Source organism: Salvelinus alpinus, chromosome 16 (assembly GCF_045679555.1).
Source record: "Salvelinus alpinus chromosome 16, SLU_Salpinus.1, whole genome shotgun sequence".
Lineage (NCBI taxonomy): Eukaryota > Metazoa > Chordata > Actinopteri > Salmoniformes > Salmonidae > Salvelinus > Salvelinus alpinus.
Window position 1 is genome coordinate 4,381,400 of NC_092101.1, and position 20,329 is coordinate 4,401,728.

Sequence of the window (20,329 nt, forward strand, 5' to 3'; positions counted from 1 at the left end):
TTCGAAAGGCTGGTCATGGCTCACATCAACACCATTATCCCAGAAACCCTAGAACCATTCCAATTTTCATACCGCCCCAAACAGATCCACAGATGATGCAATCTCTATTGCACTCAACACCTCCCTTTCCCACCTGGACAAAAGGAACACCTATGTGAGAATGCTATTCATTGACTACAGCTCAGCGTTCAACACCATAGTTCCCTCAAAGCTCATCAATAAGCTAAGGACCCTGGGACTAAACACCTCCCTCTGCAACTGGATCCTGGACTTCCTGATGGTCCGCCCCCAGGTGGTATGGGTAGGGAACAAACTCCACGCTGATCCTCAACAGGGGGCCTCTCAGCACATCCACCACGCTCAACAGGGGGCCTCTCAACACATCCGCCACGCCGATCCTCAACAGGGGGCCTCTCAGGGGTGCTTGCTCCGTCCCCTCCTGTACTCCCTGTTCACTCATGACTGCATGGCCAGGCATGACTCCAACACCATCATCAAGTTTGCCGATGACACAACAGTGGTAGGCCTGATCACCGACAATGATGAGACAGCCTATAGGGAGGAGGTCAGAGACCTGATCGTGTGTTGCCAGGACAACAATATCTCCCTCAACGTGATCAAGACAAAGGAGATGATTTCGGACACCAGGAAAAGGAGGACTGAGCACGCCCCCATTCTCATCGACAGGGCTGTAGTGGAACAGGTTGAGAGCTTCAAGTTCCTTGGTGTCCACATCACCAACAAACTATCATGGTCCAAACACATTTAGACAGTTGTGAAGAGGGCACGACAAAGCCTATTCTCCCTCAGGAGACTGAAAAGATTTGGCATGGGTCCTCATATCCTCAAAAGGTTCTACAGCTGCACCAGCGAGATCATCCTAACTGGTTGCATCACTGCCTGGTATGGCAATTGCCCGGGCTCTGACCGCAAGGCACTACAGATGGTAGTGCGTAAGGCCCAGTACATCACTGGGGCCAAACTTCCTGCCATCCAGGACCTCTATATCAGGCAGTGTCAGAGGAAGGCCCTACAAATTGCCAAAGTCTCTAGCCACCCTAGTCATAGACTGTCCTCTCTGCTACCGCATGGCAAGCGGTACCGGAGCACCAAGTCTTTGTCCAAAAGGCTTCTTCACAGCTTCTACCCCCAAGCCATAAGACTCCTGAACAGCTAATCAAAGGGCTACCCATACCCCTCTTTTACGCTGCTGCTACTCTCTGTTCATAATCAATGCATAGTCACTTTAACTCTATCTACATGTACATATTACCTCAATTGCCTCAACTAAACTGTGCCCCCGCACATTGACTCTGTACCGGTGCCCCCTGTGTATAGCCTCGCTTGTTATTTTAGTGCTGGTATTTAATTAATTGTTTCTTTTATTTTCTATTTTCTATTTTTTTCCTTATCTATTTTATTTTTTTCCTAACTTCTTAAAGCATTGTTGGTTAAGGGCTTGTAAGTAAGCATTTCACTGCAAGGTCTACACCTGTTGTATTCGGCGCATGTCTAGAGGCGAAAGAAACGCACACCTATTTAGGCGAGGTGCTGGCTAGCGGAGTGGAATGCTTAAAAAAATAAAGGACACACTCTAGGAGCTCAGATGCAAAAATATTTACTTCCAATGTTTTGACAGACAAGCTGTCTTCATCAGCGTATAATGACAAACACTGCGTGATGACTCATTTATATATATTTATATATATGTTGCCAAATTGTATCTATGATCGGGAGCTTCCATTTATGTTTTTTGTATGCTATTTTAACATATGAGAATTAACCAATGATATCAGGCCACACCCGGCCATGATTAGACACCTTTGTGTCTTTTGACACTATATAAATGAGTCATCCCGCAGTGTTTGTCATTATACCCTGATGAAAACAGCTTGTCTGTCGAAACGTTGGACATAAATATTTTTGCATCTGAGCTCCTAGAGTGTGCGGCTCTCCTTTATTTTTTTATGTATTCGGCGCATGTTGACACATACAATTTCATTTGATTTGATTTTAGAGTCGATAACTATAGCACGACATCGAAAGACGCGTAACTATATGTATTCTTGTCAGACAGGACCGTACAGCACTAAATGAGAGCAACTTTGACTTAGAAAGTTGTCTCGCTACCAAAACTTTGATATGTCCGCATATTTTGTCTCTGCGCTTACAGGTCTATATTTCTAAGATGCATTAAGATATCCTAATGTTGTTCGGTTTGTGTATGTAGGACAGACAATTGACTACTTGTATTCCTCATTTTTGACAAAATCAGAGCTTGCAATTTTGGGTTACATGAGCTTATGTGGCCCACCACCCCTCCAGCCTGGCATCATTCTGGATGTTTGGAGGGTGTGTCACAATAGCTATAAATTTAACCACTTTTGCAGCAGAATTTTTTTTCACAACCATCTTTTTCATTAATGGGAGACATTAGAGATTGAAAACAAATCCTGGTTGTGTTTTGTTCTGCCTCAGGTATGGGTATCTAAAAAATGTGGATGCCTTGCCACTAGCCTATTTCCTTTTGGAACGTGCTTTTCTCTGAACAGGCTTGACTCATCGCCTTGTTTTCTGTGTGATATATTGTCTTGGATTCTAGTGCTTCATTGTAGCTTTGCTGATGTACATGCACAATTATATATCTCTCTCTCTCTTTCCCTCTTCCTTACCCCCTCCCCTCTCCCCTCTCCATCCCTCCCTCCCATTCCCTTCATGTTAAAAGCTGAGAGGAATCGTGTTCGAGGCAGATCCTGGTTGGGGAGTTAATTAAAATGGCAAGTTGCAACCCACACAGTCAAAACAATAGATGCCCGGTTTAGAAAAGGCGCAGGGGGATATTAAAACAAGCACAAAATAAAGCATTGCTAAGAAGCAGGTAATATAGACTCTCTTTAATTACTTCTGCTCGAGAAGGGTATGGTGTTTGTTGGCACACTTGACTTTAGACCAGAAAAAACACTCAGGATAGATGTTTTTATTATGCACATGTGCTTAAAAAAAAGAGGCGAAAAAGAAAATTGTACAGGAGATTACGCTGATTGTGCTTTTGACCCAGCAGCCATGCCATGCCATGTCCACAGCTCGGATAAGGAATCCTATAGCCGAGAAGGGGAAGAGGATCTGCTTATATGGCCCCCGAATTATTTTGTAAGCAAGGCTACACAATGCACACTCAAGCTCCGGCAATAGGGCCATGCAGGACATGAGCTGTTGCCATGGTAACCATCTCGGCTCTAGCAGCCCAGGAAAACTGTGTCATTATCCTCCGCTATGGATGGGAGCAAAGCGAGAAAGAGAGAGGCTGCAGTCCACAGCCTGCTCATGCATCTTACAAACCCCCATCACAATTTGCACAATTTTCTCTCCTCTATTCAAACCTTTCTTTTTTTGCTTTCCATTTGTTGGAGAGTACAGTTTTCACAGTAATAGGTAAACAACAAGCATAATACCAGAGCAAAATTCGGGAAAAATTGCAGGCTGAAATGAGATGTGTAGCTTTTCACATTTGCTGTCAAATTTCTGTAATTCACAAAAATAACTGTCACCACCAAGTTGTTTTGTGAACACCAACAAATTGAAATATGTACTACACTTTCCTGTCATTAAGCAACTCACCACATGACACTAAGATATATAATCCACGACAGGATCTTATTCAAACACAAAATAAATTGACAACAGCCCAACATATAAAATACAGAGGTGTGTGGACAAATCTGAAGACATTTGTAGAAGTTGTTGCAGTGTGTGTTTGCTTGCGTGTATGTCAGAGAGTAAGTAACTGCTTGCGTATACACCAGTGCAGTATGTATATGCAAACCAATGTCCACATCGGAGGAATTACATGCGGCACTAATTACATAGGTGTGTAAATAGAGGCACCCTACTGTGATGGGCTGTGCTCCACATGATTTCCCCAGGTAGAGCTGAGCCTGCCTGGTAGCACGTGTGTGTGTCTGTGTGTGTCTGTGTGTGATCCTCCCCCTCCCTCAAAATGAAAGCCTTTCCATTCCTTCCTGCTCGAAAGCATCTCTCCAGAGACCAGAGAGATGTGTTTGCTCATGAAGCACCACTGTACTAGTGTCCACTGGTCAGGATCAGAATTTCCTTGGAAACAGCAGATGGCACAGCTGCGTCTGATTAACACATTCGAATACCACATTCATGTAGAATTTGTTGCTTCCTTCCCTCCTCTCCTTCTTCCCTTGTTGCCTATTTTACCGACAGTGTCAATATCAGTCACACGTATGTTTCCGCGTACACGAAAGGACTCGATAGAGGGAAGGAATATGGTTGACACATTCATTGAGATGTCGAAATGCAGCCTTTTAAGAGTGTATTTGGTCTTGGCCATATTCTATTTAAATGCAGAGCCCTTCATCACACCCTCATAAAATGTGTCTGTCCCAAAGTATTTTTCCTCTTTTGACTATTGGATTAGTCATCTTTCTTTTCAGGCAGGGGTCCTAAATGTGTGATATATACTTGACACTCGTATTTGACCAGGCAGTGAACAGAGTAGCAAGTGTTTACGTTTGTACTGGTAACATACTGTAGTCTGGCTATTTTGGGTTCTTTCCACTGGTCAGGATCATCATTTCCGTAGAAAGCAGAGAGCACAGCCGTGTCTGACTAGCACATTCGAGCGCCACATTCAAGTAGAATAAGTTGCTTCCTTTCCTCCTCTCCTCGTTCCCTGTTACCTCTTTTACCCACTGTGTCAATATGAGAGTCACACGTATGTTTCCACATGTATAAAAGGACTCAATAGAGGGAAGGAATATGGTTTAAACATGAATTGAGATGTCAAAATGCAGGGTTTTAAGAGTGTCTTAACACAGCGAGGACATTGTTTCTTGGAACAGAATGGATTTGTTTGCCATCGGACTCACAATCGTCGTAAGAGCTTAGGTAAACGGTAGCAGTTATTGGTGGTTTGCTAACGACTGAAACAAATGACTGAACAAAATGACTGAAAAAGAGGTGCGGTGTGGTGAAAGTGCAATCATACTAATCAGTGTGTCTCTTGTTTCCTGCCCGCAGCGCCAAACACTGCGCCGTATGGGAGTACAGGAAGAGCGGAAGTCCTGCTGGCCTGTCGGTACCTGATCCTGGCTCTCTCCTCCTTCATCAGTGTGTACTAGTGGAAGGGCAGCCATACACAATGACTGTAAAGAGCCCTTCAAGCATTTATGAATCCTTTGACAATGCTCATGTCTGGATCAAATCTGGTACAGTTTGTTGAAAGCAGTGTGGGATATAATCAGCATTACTTATGTGGGGATGATCGTTTTATTTCTGTGGAATTTCTCATCATGTAAATACTTAAAAATCGTTAGTTTTTTTTATTTTGATTGTCCACTTTGTGAATCAGTGCTCATTGTCCCCTTTCAAAGACCATGAAAGCTCCGAAATGAGTTATTTTATTATTCTCTCACCAGGAGGTGGTGATGCGGAAATTGACATTTTCATCTCAGTTTTTGTAAATGGCTCAAAAGATGCCATTGTGTGTCCCTCAATACATCAATGCATCATTTCCATACCAATGTTGTGGCCAGTATTGAAAGTATACAGGGTTAAAAAGGAAAGCATCATTTTAGATACCATTCATTACAAATTAAGGTTAGAGCATGGTAGAATGATGACATATTTTGAGATGTGCTATTATAATAATACAATAGCTGAAATGCTGCACAATAGACATTGGAAAGGGAACATTTCAGACATATTTGATCTTGGCCATATTCTATTTGAATGCAGAGCCTTTCATCACACCCCCATAACATGTTGTCTGTCCCAAAGAATTTTTCCTTTTTTGACTATTGGAATAGTAATCTTTCTTTTCAGGCAGGGGTCCTAAATATATGATATATACTTGACACTCATATTTGACCAGGCAGTGAACAGAGTAGCAAGTGTTTACGTTAGTACTGGTAACATACTGTAGTCTGGGGGGGGGGTAATTTAATTTACATAATTACCATTTAATCAGAAAACAGCTCACTCATTTTCAATACTGAAGGGAAGACAGTTTTCCTCTCTGAGGACAATAAAGTTTAAGTTTACAGTTTTTCATTTGTATTTCTATGGTTTGAGAGAGATGCGTTTACAAGTTTACAGAGGACCTGAACATGAAGGGATACTTAGGTATTAGTAAAGATCTTCCAATATAGTAAAGTTTAAGACAACATTTAACGCTGACTAACTATGGATCTCGACAGATGGAAATATTTTCCATCCCGAAATTTACAAATAACATTAGCCTTCTAATTTAAGATCAAACTTTTAAATAACCAAGATGGGTTTGGTAAATGGAGGATAAAGAGGATTTATGCATTATGATGTGTTTCAGTTTGAGTTTTATGAATCATATCTTCCACAGGACAAGGGAATTATGTCTGCCAACTTCTTAAAACACAGATTGGTCTAATGAACAAAACGTGTACTATAAAACCGGAGACAACATAGCCATCGAGATATAAATCTGAAAGCACAAATACTGTACTTGCTGTTATTTTTGATTGTGTAGTGTTTTGTTTTTAAAATATATAGTGAAGACATTTTTGTTTTGGTTAATTTTCTGTTTTTATTATTTTGTTTGTACTGGAATTGTTTTCAGCCTGTTTTGTGGTATATGAAAATACTGCACCATATAATCTTGTTTAAATGTAAGTATGATGCAAAATGGGTCAGAATTAGATTTATTATCTTCCTTTGTGAAAACACTGTAAAAAACAACAACAAAAAAACGATTTAAAACGTGAATCTGGATATGTGAAATTACTTCAATGAAACACAGTATGGCATAGTTTATAATGTTGTCAATTAATTTAGATGCCATCACTGTTGTTGATTCTTGTCAAAACAATAGATTAAAAAAGAGATGTTTGCAATCTAATTATCTACTTTTTGAAACTGAGGTGGTGTGAACCAATATAACAGTATAATAGAAATGAGTCAATTGTGTGTATATTTGGAGAAAATAGGATTCCTTTTGATCTTATTGGTAGAGCCGGTGTGTAGTTTAGTTTTCACACACTTGTTTGATGATGTGCAGAGAGTATGATTGTGCTGCATGTCAAAATTAACCTGTGTTTTAAGGTGGCCAGTTTACAAATAATCAATACTTTTATGGGTAAAACCAGTTTTAAGAATGTTTCAGCTCTATGACAAAAAAAAGAGCATTGCATACTAAAACTCACCAGGCTACATCCATTTGTGTTTTGTTTGAATCTAACTTGAGTATTTATGTGAAAATACTGTGTTGCTATTTTCAAGTCTTAGTAAGAGTGGCACATTGGTGACAGCATGGAGTGTGTTGGTTGCCTGTCTAAGCAGCTCAGAACATGGAATTATTTCATCATGTAAAATGTACTGTGTGTTCATTATTTTGATTATACAATTTGGCATTAACCAAGACCATTTATATAGTCACTATTATTTGCAATTTCCTGATGTTTCCTGATGTTAACAGACTTAAAATTACACATTTGAGTTAAAGAGCAACTGCCCCTAAAAACAAACGTCTCCTTTTAAAAACAGCCTATGCGGTATCGATTTAAGTAAACAGGATCATTTAGATCATAAAGTCAGTCTTGTCCAAAACCGAGATTTGCGAGATGATAGGAAAACATTTTATGTAATGGAATGAAGGGTACTGTAACAGTTTTCCTTGGGTTGGGTTTATTTCAACCCTGCCCACAGCTGGCAGCACTCAAGTAATCATCAATTCAGAGTGCAGCTCCACGCGGACCGATCTTAATGCCCATGGTCAATTTGGTTTGACATTCGATATCCCTATTGGGCATTTCAATAGCTCCGAATTTCAATAACTTAACCTCAAACCAACAATAACTTGTAGAAATTCATATACAAATATTGAAAGCATTCAATGAGACTAAAAGGTGTCCAACATAAAAATATTGTCCCATTTACATTCTGTCATTTTTTTGACAGTCCCTAACTAGCCCCAAAGATAGGCTATCCACAGTCAAACCAACTCTGCCACAGTCCCACACCAGCCAGCTGAAGCTAATTGGTGAATGAAGTTGGCTAGCGATAGCTAGCCTCGGCAATTTCGAGTTACAAGACCTGGTTAGACTGTTTCAAGTTATCTAGAACGGGGTTTTCCAAACTTGGTCCTGTGACCCCGCTGGGTGCATATTTTGAGTGAATGTGCAAACACTTGCCACGTGTGAACACACACATTTTTTTTTCTTCACAAAAGTAGTGCTGTCTGTAGCACAGGTAAACAAAAAAATTATAATGATCCCTCCCCCCTCCATCTATTGAGATGTTTCCTAGACAGTGTTTGATGCGGACACCACTGTGCCACAGTCCACTATACCAATCCAGGATGCATTTGGGTAAAAAGCTTGTGCTGTTTAAATTAGACTAACATACCTGGGTCATGTTCATTAGGGTACACAACAGAAAAAACGCTTTAAAATGTTTTGCAATGGAAAACTAAATTGAGTGTTTCTTATTGGACAGGAAGGAACAGGGTTTCTTTTTTGACAAAGAGATAAATGAACATTACTTTTCCACTCTAACTTTAAGAGGTGGGTCACAACAACAGTTGTAATTTCAACAGAGGATAATCCAAATCAGAGTACATTTGAAAACCAAGGTTGTGTTTATTAGGCTTGAACCATGTTCATTCCTCACTTTGTCAAAAATGAGGCCCTGGCACACATCTGCAGAGGTTATCCCCCTGTGAATAAGGTGACCTGTCTCTGTGCTAGCTGTTAACAGAAAATCATTCAGCTTTCACATTTCAGATAAGAGGATATTTAAGTATTCATGCAATTACGACCAGGCCAAGCTCTGACTTTTCCCTTGAGTTTTACCACTGCAGTATTGGGGACGACTTCAAAGAGTGTTCTTCAACTCACCTGATATTGTGATAATCCCTCAATTTAAACGTTCAACGCTTTGAATACAGAATAGAAGGCATTGTTTTGAATAATGAAACAACAGCTGTCAAATGAGTCCACAAGGGGAACAAGTAATGTACTGAATGTGCCTTTAAAGTATTTAAATAATACGTTAGATACCATATCCTAGCCTCATTTATAAAACAATTATTGCACCTCTAGATAAGGCCCTTGGAGAAAGGTCATTTACAGGGCATAAGTATTTCAACAAAATCAAAAGATTCATGATTGCTTAATCATTCCACATCTTGAATTCGCTGTATGTTATCGCTTAAACATCACCAGTCATATTAAGCTGTTCAATAATACAAGCAATGTGCTACATGCAGGTTAAGATCATTTGATCAGATGTGGATAATTTCCCCCATTTTGTCTGCAACTATTTGCTTGTATTGGGTTTATGTGGTAAAATGTAAAAAATAAAAAATAAATGATCAGGCTTCATACAGTGTTTCATTGCAGTATGCTGTGAAAACAGTTGATTTCTTGTAGATAGTGTAATAGTTACATTCCAAGCAAAATACAGTAAAACAACACCCAGTTAGTCTAAAGCATCCTCAGCTAAAATCAATCCACATCGTTATAGGAAGTCAATGAGAGTATGGGCAAACCTTATTTAAGTGTGTTTTTATTGTATCTTTATAATTTGATTACTGATTACCCCTGCGTGGCTCCCGAGTGGCGCAGCGGTCTAAGGCCCTGCATCTCAGTGCTAGTGGTGTCACTACAGACCCTGGTTCGATCCTGGCCGTGATCAGGAGTCCCATAGGGCGGCGCACAATTGGCCCAGTGTCGTCCGGGTTAGGGGTGGGTTTGGCTAGGGTAGGCCATTGTAAAATAAGAATTTCCTTCTAACTGACTTGTCTAATTAAAAAATGACTGCACAATACTCAGAACTCAGGAAAGATACACCCATTTTTTTATGTGATATCGTTGGTGTGCATCTCTGAGCGATGTTCTATCAATTCCTGGGGTCATTTTATTGTGTATCTGAGCTATTGCCGTTCAAGCAGACAAAACTCGTCATACCAGCTGCCAATGGATAGAAAAGCATTTGACGTGTTAGTCATTTATCAGACTCTCTCTACAATTAGGGAAGTTTTCAGACCCCAAAAGTAGAATAATGTCAAGATGAGTCAATTTCTCATGTCATCTGTTGTGTAGATCCAGCCATATGCCTTTCTCTTTTCCATTAATTTGTAGTTGGGGCTTACAGATGGATCTACAAGGTACATGGTGTGGGACGTGGACTAATCTCAACATATGACAAACTTAGTTTTTGGAGTGAACTGTCAATTTAATGTGAAACTCAGTAGCTAATGTAAGATTCCATTGAATCACAGTGCCAAAACCGAAGTGCGTGGCCACTCCCGATTGTTATCTCATCAACACACACAATAGTAATTGAAACAGCATCATTTGTAAGTCTACTATTGTCTTGTAAAACATGTGTAACGGAGTTAAGAACATACCATAACCTCACTCCACAGCTAGCTTGAAATGTCCCCGATGGCGCATCTTTTGTATAGCTAAAACAGTTTATATTTTGTCATGCGGGCGGTCACGTGTGTTGGCGAGGTAGAGGACGCTGGTTCAAGCCCAGTCAGAGGCAAGTTCAGGGAGGCAAAGCTTTTATGCTAACCTAGCACACTGGCGCCGGTTATACAATCATACTTAGACTAAATGACCCGGAAGAGTTATTTGACACTTGTTTATGCTATGTCAAAATTTGAGAATTTACATTGGTGACTGTTACTCAGGCTTTGAGTATTGAAAACAGTTTATTTCTTGTCCTCGAACAACTTGCTATTGCTTGATTGGCAGTATGAGAGGATATGCTGCTGTTTATCGAGATGATTAGGATGCTGTCCGGCCTCTTTCTCTCTTGCTTTTGCCTGGCTCTTCACAAAGGCATCTGTTGGCTGAGTGAATGGAGAATGGCCAGAGCCGTTCTGAGAGAGGCGATTCCTCTGACCCTGCGGTTAATAAAATCCTTCCTGTGCCTTTGTCAATTTTTACTGGCCGATTTTGTCAAACGCTGGAGGTGCTGCCTGCTCGGGCCCTCTGTGTCCACTCCCTGAGCAGCATACTGAGTAAAAACCTCTGTGTTTTTAAAGTACTCACATTCAACTCAGTGAATACGCTTGTAGCACAGCAGGCAAGAGCTCTCCTCGCCCCTGTCAACCCGAGCCACAGACCCCTTCTAGATTTTTGATAACTGATCTTCAGGCGAGTCTTCATACAGCATTGTGTGGTGGAAAATAGTAATGTAAAAAATATATATATATATCTGGTTTGCAGTACCTGTCTTGAACTTTTCAAATTGTCCATTTTTTATTTGTGATTGGCATGAATTTATCTCGCTGTTGATAGTATCCTTTTCGACAGTACAATAGCTGCTAAAAGGTGGAACGTGTGGCTTTAAAAGGCATACTATGAAGTATTTGTCAATCTCTCCCTCAGTACTTTCACTGAGCTGGAAAATAAGTAGGCAAGGCACTGATGCAGAGACTCCGATAATGCTACATTTAAAAGCAAGCGATCTAATCATAGATAGTCTCCATGTGCAGTTGATGACTGAATCGCACAGTGAGAAATGTTTTTATGTAAACTTTGAGAGCAATTGTCAGTTTCAAAAAGGACCGAGCAGGGTGTTGTATAAAAAATATCACTATGAAACTAAATACAGTACAATCCAATTCGTTTTTTGTTTTTGTGCCTCCGATGGCACATTTTATTGTTTCAGACTGAATGACATGGCAAATCCTGAGTTCTTGCCAGGATGATCTTTAAATCATTGATTTAATCATAACCAACAACCACATGATGTTGAGTGTAAGAGGGAACAATTTATGACATTTCACTGAGCCATTAGTTTCTATGGAATGAAGCACAGAGTAGACAACAATTTGCTTTTTCACCCAGGCAACCTTTCAAAATCCACACACTATCATTATTCATTCGAAATTCGTGACATGCACACGGAAAATACACTTTATTTGTGTGTATTACAAGATTTTCATCACAACACATTTAATGTGTATTACACGATCTTCTTCATAACGCATTTGTGTAACATTATACGAATTCCAATTTGTTGTGGCTAACGTTAGCTAGACTAGCTAGATGGCTAACATTAGCTAGGCTAGGGGTTAAGGTTAGGGTTAGGAGCTAGGGTTAGAGGTTAGGTAACATGCTAGCTAAGTAGTTAAGGGTTAAGGTTAGGGTTAAGGTTGGGAATTAGGTTAAAGGTTAAGGTTAGGGGAAGGGTTAGCTAACATGCTAAGTAGTTGCAAAGTAGCTAAAATGCAAAAGTTGTCGGTGATGAAATTCAAACACGCAACCTTCGGGTTGCTAGACATTCGCGTTATACGCTCAAACCAACCTCCTTCCTATTTTATCTGTCTTAATAAGTAACCTACCGTCTTTATCTGTGATTGAAAATCGTGTACTGTACACTAAAGTATTGACTTGTGTGCCTGTCACAAATTTCCAATTAGCAAGTCTATTTCCTAATAATCTCTGATACTGGGGTCTTCGAAATATGAGGTGCAGCATTTCCTTGTCTTATATATCTTTCTCTCTGTACATATGTTTATTTCATTATAACCTTTTTTTTTTACAACGATGTTGATGATTATGTGGAGTAGATGGTTACACCATAACAAAAAATATTTGTGTAGATAAAAAAAATGTGGCAATTTATTTCATCCTCAAATCATCATTTAGAAAATTTTGTGATGAGAAATTTGAAATGGTTATCTTTACTCAAATGTGTATGAAGGTCCTTTAGCCACCAGGGATATAGTTGTATATTTATAGGCTCTAGATCACTGGAATGACATATATGGCTTTAAGTGGCATTGATATATATTGATATTTGTCAACAACAAAAAAAATCATGTACTTTAATTACTTTAAAGCTTACATTGTGTATAGCACGTATGCAAGTTAATTTTCATCATGTTTGATGTAATTTTTGTAGCAGTGGTTTGATACTAATAAATGGCAGTTTATGATGGAACTGTAGGATGCTCTGTATTGTCTGATTTGAGCAGTGAAGTGACTTTTGGGCCACTGTCACCAGAGACACTGATATGTGCACGTTGTTATTTCACACAGAAATGTATGCAACATTTGTCTACCTAGACTATCGGTGCTCCGGTATGAAGAGTATCTCCAACAAGGCTGATTTTCACTGTCCAGCCAAATCAAGTACAAGTGGCCATTGACCGACACTTCAGCCCCTCTCAAATCATTAATAATGTCAGAGCTGAGAAGAGAGTGCTAAATCAGTGTGGTCGGTGGCTGAATAACTGACTGGAACCAAAATCTGGAGACAGCAAACCTCTGGGACCGGCGCTGACTAGTCCTGCTATACAGTCTAATTGCCCCCTTCCCACCCACACATCTAATTTGCAGTGGCCTGATGCAGAGTGCTACAGAGTACTGATGAAGGCTACATCACACTCTTTAGATCCCCCACGATTAAAAAACTGCCATGGTTTCACAGCTATTCTGTAGGTGTATAGAGCAATAATTATTCCAAACCATTGACTCTATTCAATCAGATCCGCTTAAGCCAACATCTATATAGCAGTGGAATTGTGTTAAAGCTATCAAATCCACAAGTGGCTTCTGGCGGATAGGAGTATATAATCCTGGTACCACTTCGGTAATAACTGGGTAATAAGATGGTAATAACTAAGTATTTACCAGGTAAGTAGCCAGTAACTACCATTAGTAGTTACCATGTTGTTTCCCCCCTTTCCAGACATCCCAACCAGCCCACAAACAGCACAAATCTTCAATCTTTGACCAAACTTTGCATATGCACTGTTCTTCAATGAAATCTACTTTATTATTTGGTTCATCTGACTCTGGGTAAGTAGAAATCTCGTACTATTGCCACAATCTCGCACTATCCCTTTTAAAAGTGCGTCTCGGCAGAAGTATATACAGTGCCTTCAAAAGGTTTTCACACCCCTTCACTTCTTCCACATTTTGTTGTGTTAGGGAGTGAATGTTATTTAAAATAACGTTTACATGGAGAAAATCGGAACTCGGAAACGAAAGTGGATGGCCCTCCTTTCAGAAAAATTTATTTGACCTAAACCCTCCCCGAACGCTTGAACAAAAACAACAAGTCACTCTCCCCTATACCCAAAATAATAATTCAAACGAGGTGTATAGCAGAGAAAATGTCACCGTTTACACTCACTTGTTGGACAGACCAGAGCCTTAGATATTTCGTTTTAGAAACTCTTCTTCGTCCCATAAGCATTAGATGGCAACGCCGGAATATTGATCATGCTCAGGACTGCGGGCCAGAAGGTTGTGGGTTTGCAGACCACCATGGACCAGAGTAGGGGTGGAAAGATCTCCTATAAAGTAAAAGCATTGCATGAATCTGTCATCGTATTTGCAGATCTAAGGAAAAAAAATATTTTATAAAGATTACAGTGCCTTGCAAAAGTATTCATCCCCCTTGGCATTTTTCCTATTTTGTTGCATTGCAACCTGTAATTTAAATATATTTTTCTTCGGATTTCATGTAATGTACGTACAGTCGTGGCCAAATGTTTTGAGAATGACACAAATATTAATTTCCACAAAGTTTGCTGCTTCAGTGTCTTTCAGTGGTGGGCCGTCAGGGCCAGCAAGGCCTTCTCTATATAAATATATTTTCCCACAAATATGTATTAAATTATTCCCCAGAGTAAGAGTTATACTCTTCATAGCTTTCCTCTTGGTTGCACTGCTTCCAGCCCCAGGTTGAGATTTGGAAGGCTGGTCTTTATGTTAGATCTTTTATCCAATCATATTCAGCCATCATGTGTTGCCAGGGTTCTAAAATCTGCCCTCAGGCCTTCAGAATCAACAGTGCGGGCGCTTGTAGCTTAAAGTGAATGGAAATTAAAATTTAGTGTCAACCAATCAGCTTTAGAGTTGGCTATTGTACGCCTGCTGGCTGGCTCCAGTGTTACACAGGAGCCAGCTAGCAGGCGTAGTGCGTGCACGTCTTTTGATTGGATTACCAATATTGAGAGGAAGGTCCTATGGGCAGGTCTATGCAGAACCTCAAAACTAGGAAACTGAATTTGATAAATGAATTAATTTGCGTACTACTAAGCTGTTTTTTCAACCCACAATGGCGGAAGGAGGAGAAGATATCGATTTGGTCGAGGATATAATTATAACGCCATTCTCAAGACGAACTTTTCAAGAAAAGAGAGGTCGCCGGACGCCGACGCTACAAAGCCTGTCACAGGCGGGAAAGGGGTTCGTTCGCCACTTTCAAAGTTCCAACTACGAGCGCTATCAATGGCTCACAGGCTCCGAGAAGCACTGCAAACTGTACTGCTGGGAATGCCTATTATTTGCAAGTGATCGATTTGGTGTTTGGAGCTACACTGGCTTTGCAAACTTGAGTTTCTAACCAAGGCAGCAACGAGACACCAAAGTACGGCTGGGCACTTACAAGCAATGGTGCTTTTGAAAACTTTTGGGGACACCCGAGTGGATCTACAGCTCAACGAACAAGTGCGCAGGGCAACGGAGCTGCACAATGAAAAGGTGAAGAAAAATAGGGAAATATTGAAAAGACTCATTGATTGTGTCATGTTTTTGGGTAAACACTGTTTACCCACTGTTTATCACTGTCAATTTCAAAAATTGTGTTTCTGTCTAAATGTATAGTGTCTAGAGCCATGGCATCATAATGATGGTAATAAGAGGTGGATTAATTCGGGTGGGACTGTGTAGGACCTCACTGAAGGCCCAGGCCCCAGGCCCACGGCACGCCACTGGTGTCTTTAGATATTTTTGTCAGATGTTACTATGGAATACTGAAGTATAATTACAAGCATAAGTGTCAAAGGCTTTTATTGACAATTACATGAAGTTTATGCAAAGAGTCAATATTTGCAGTGGGTCTTTTTCAAGACCTCTGTGATCCGCCCTGGCCTGCTGTCAATTAACTTCTGGGCCACATCCTGACTGATGGCAGCCCATTCTTGCATAATCAATGCTTGGAAATTGTCCGAATTTGTGGGGTTTTGTTTGTCCACCAGCCTCTTGAGGCTTGACCACAAGTTCTCAATGGGATTAAGGTCTGGGGAGTTTCCTGGCCATGGACCCAAAATATTGATGTTTTGTTCCCCGAACCCCTTAGTTATCACTTTTGCCTTATGCAAGGTGCTCCATCAGGCTGGAAAAGGCTATGTTCGTCACCAAACTGTTCCTGGATGGTTGGGAGAAGTGGCTCTCGGAGGATGTGTTGGTACCATTCTTTATTCATGGCTGTGTTCTTAGGCAAAATTGTGAATGAGCCCACTCCCTTGGCTGAGAAGCAACCCCACACATGAATGGTCTCAGGACGCTTTACTGTTGGCATGACACAGGACTGATGGTAGCGCTCACCTTGTCGTCTCCGGACAAGCTTTTTTCCGGATGTCCCAAACAATCGGAAAGGGGATTCATCAGAGAAAATGACTTTACCTCAGTCCTCAGCAGTCCAATCCCTGTAGCTTTTGCGTAATATTAGTCTGTTCCGGATGTTTTTCCTGGAGAGAAGTGCCTTCTTTGCTGCCCTTCTGGACACCAGGGCATCCTCCAAAAGTCTTCGCCTCAATGTGCATGGAGATGCACTCACACCTGCCTGCTGCCATTCCTGAGCAAGCTCTGTACTGTACTACCTTGCAGGTAACCACGGTTGACAGAGGGAGAACAATGATTTCAAGCACCACCCTCCTTTTGAAGCTTCCAGTCTGTTATTCGAACTCAATCAGCATGACAGAGTGATCTCCAGCCTTGTCCTCATCAACACTCACACCTGTGTTAACGAGAGAATCACTGACATAATGTCAGCTGGTCCTTTTGTGGCAGAGCTGAAATGCATTGGAAATGTTTTTGGCGGATTCTGTTTATTTGCATGACATAGAGGGACTTTGCAATTAATTAAAATTCATCTGATCACTCTTCATAACATTCTGGAGTATATGCAAATTGCCATCATACAAACTGAGGCAGCAGACTTTGTGAACATTTTTATTTGTGTCATTCTCAGAACTTTTGGCCACGACTGTACACAAAATAGTCCAAATTGGCGAAGTGAAATTAAAAAATGTACTTGTTTCAAAAAATTCAAAAAAATAAAAAGCATAAAAGTGGGGCGTACATTTGTATTCAGCCCCTTTGCAATGAAGACCCTAAATAAGATCTGCTGCAGCCAATTACCTTCAGAAGTCACATAATTAGTTAAATAAAGTCCACCTGTGTGCAATCTAAGTGTCACTTGATCTCTGGATATATACACCTGTTCCGAAAGTTCCCCAGAGACTGCAACACCAACAAGCACCAAGCAAGCGGCACCATGAAGACCAAGGAGCCCTCCAAACCGGTCAGGGACAAAGTTGTGGAGAAGTACAGATCAGGGTTGGGTTATAAAAAAATATCCGAAACTTTGAACATCCCACAGAGCACCATTAAATTCATTATAAAAAAATAAAATAATATGTAACCACAACAAACCTTCCAAGAAAGGTCCGCCCACCAAAACTCATGGACCAGGCAAGGAGGGCATTAATCAGAGAGGCAACAAAGAGACCAAAGATTACTCTGAAGGAGCTGCAAAGCGGTGATTGGAGTATCTGTCCATAGGACCACTTTAAGCCGTACATTCCACAGAGTTTGGCTTTACGGAAGAGTGGCCAGAAAAAAAGCTATTTCTTAAAGAAAAAAATAAGCAAACATGTTTGGTGTTCGCCAAAAAGCATGTGGGAGACTCCCAAAATGTATGGAAGAAGGTACTCTGGTCAGATGAGACTAAAATTGAGATTTTTGGCCATCAAGGAAAATGCTATGTCTGGCACAAACCCAATACCTCTCATCACCCCAAGAAAACCATGTTGTTCATGGGCAGGGACTGGGAAACTGGTCAGAATTGAAGGAATGATGGATGGCACTAAATACAGGGAAATTCTTGAGGGAAACCTGTTTCAATCTTCCAGAGATTTGAGACTGGGACAGAGGTTCACCTTCCAGCAGGACAATGACCCTAAGCCTACTGCGATTGCAACACTTGAGTGGTTTAACTTGAGGATAGGGTGCAGAGTTTTCACTTAGGGAAAAATAGCGTGCGCAATTTCAACTTCGTGCTACTCATCCCCAGAATATAAGATATGCATATTATTAGTAGATTTGGATAGAAAACACTCTGAAGTTTCTAAAACTGTTTGAATCATATCTGTAAGTATAACATAACTTATATAGCAGTCAAAACCCTGAGGACTAACTTTTTTATTGTTAAGTTCCTGTATGTTCAATGGGTTTATCATGGGCAAAGCAGAATTCTAATCACTATCCACGCAGTTTCTACTGCTTCCACTGGATGTTGCCATTGTATGGAAAAAGGTTAAGGTTTTTCATTAGTAAAATGAGAAAGATATTGACCCGGAAGTGGAGTGACATCGTGTGTTTATGTTTGAGAGTTGAGCAAGACTTGAAAAGTACCGTGAGTTTGTTGATATCCTGTATTGAAAACAGATTGACTCGTCTTCAATTTGATCGATTTTTAACGTTTACAAATACCTTAAGTTGTATTACAAAAGTACTTTGAAATGTTTTGGCAAAGTTTAGAGGTAATTTTTTAGATATTTTGTCGTGATTTTGCGCAAATTGAAGGCTGTTTTTCCTGGTACAACGGCGCCAAATAAATGGACAATTTGGATATATATGGACGGAATTAATTGAACTAAAGGACCATTTGTGATGTTTATGGGACATATTGGAGTGCCAACAAAAGAATCTCGTCAAAGGTAATGCATGTTTTATATTTTATTTCTGCGTTTTGAGTAGCGCCGGTATGGTTGAAATTGTCAACAAAGAGAGTGTAGCCATTGCACTATCATCAGATAATAGCATCTTATGCTTTCGCCGAAAAGCCTTTTTGAAATCTGACATGTTGGCTGGATTCACAACGAGTGTAGCTTTAATTTGGTATCTTATATGTGTAATTTAATAAAGTTCGATTTTATAGATTTTTTTTTGAATCTGGCGCTCTACATTTTAACAGGCTGTTGGGACGCAAGCGTCCCGCGATCCCAGAGAGGTTAAGGGGAAACATTTAAATGTCTTGGGATGCCCCAGTCAAAGCCCAGACCTCAATCCAATTGAGAATCTGTGGTATGACTTAAAGATTGCTGTACACCAGCGGCACCCATCCGACTTGAAGGAGCTGGAGTAGCAAAAATCCCAGTGGCTAGATGTGCCAAGCTGATAGAGACATACCTCAAGATTCTTGCAGCTGTAATTGCTGAAAAAGGTGGCTCTACAATGTATTGACTTTGGGGGGGTGAAAAGTTATGCACACTCAAGTTTTCAGTTTTTTTGTGTTATTTCTTTTTTGTTTCACAATAAAAAATATTTTGCATCTTCAAAGTGGTAGGCATGTTGTTTAAATGAAATGAAGCAAACCACCAAAAAATCTATTTTAATTCCAGGTTGTAAGACAACAAAATGGGAAAAATGCCATTGGGGTGAATACTTTCGCAAGCCACTGTAAATACAATTCTATGTAACTTTCAATACTAGTGGAATCTGTTTTTAATACAACACAAATTACAGGCTAAGAATGGACAGATGGAATAGGCCTATGTGTTCATCATATCATAAACTCCAATTCCAAATCAGTGTTTCAACGACACTGTTAGGATTCTGAACATGGTACTTTCAAAAGATAGGCATACCTTTCCCCCTCAGTCTGTTTGGGCCTACAGAAGCAGAATCATTTAAGCTGTTACTGCTGTCTTCCTTTCTTCCATGACTTAACCCAAAGAGAGAAGGTCACAAGTGTTTCCCTTAATGAGTTTAAACATCTTCTATTGTACAGAAAGTGAATAGCTTAATCAATTGATGGTGACATAATTAGATTTCTTCCCTAGCAGAGCCAGCCTCTGAATGCCAAACAAACAAAACAATGATATCCCTATATGCATCAAAGTCACATCTTTCCCAGGTATTTTACAGCCTGTTTCTAGCATAAAGCATTGTGGACCAAAGTGCTGTTATAGATCACTTTATATAATCAAATCAGTTTTATTTTCTTCAAAATATTAAGCTAACAAAGGGTAGGTCTGTGATTTTTTATGTTTTTCTTTAATTAAAGGTAGGCCTATGGCATACCCTGCATTACCCCCTCAATTCGATTCTTGGTTTTAACTTAAAAGCCCTTCACTGACACAGAGGTAGGCTATTTAATCAAATAAATTGTATGTGTCACATGTGCCGAATACAATAGGTGTAGACCTTACAGTGAAATGCTTACTTACAAGCCCTTAAAACCTCTTTTGGCTTGGGGGCATTATTTCGACATCTGGATGAGAAGCATG

The 20,329-nt window shown here is 40.2% G+C and overlaps 1 protein-coding gene across 3 annotated transcripts in view; it reads left to right on the forward strand.

The window, feature by feature from the left end:
* negr1 (neuronal growth regulator 1) overlaps positions 1-12,968 on the forward strand; it is a 394,158-nt gene extending 381,190 nt beyond the window's left edge. For 2 of the 3 annotated variants that reach the window (XM_071344522.1, XM_071344523.1), the window contains one exon: positions 5,047-12,968. In XM_071344522.1, the coding sequence (XP_071200623.1) occupies positions 5,047-5,147 (101 nt within the window). In that variant the 3' untranslated portion in view covers positions 5,148-12,968. Of the gene's footprint in view, positions 1-2,725; positions 2,785-5,046 lie in introns of those variants that run through there. The other variant, XM_071344524.1, reaches the window with a different exon arrangement.
* Positions 12,969-20,329: the final 7,361 nt, after the last annotated feature.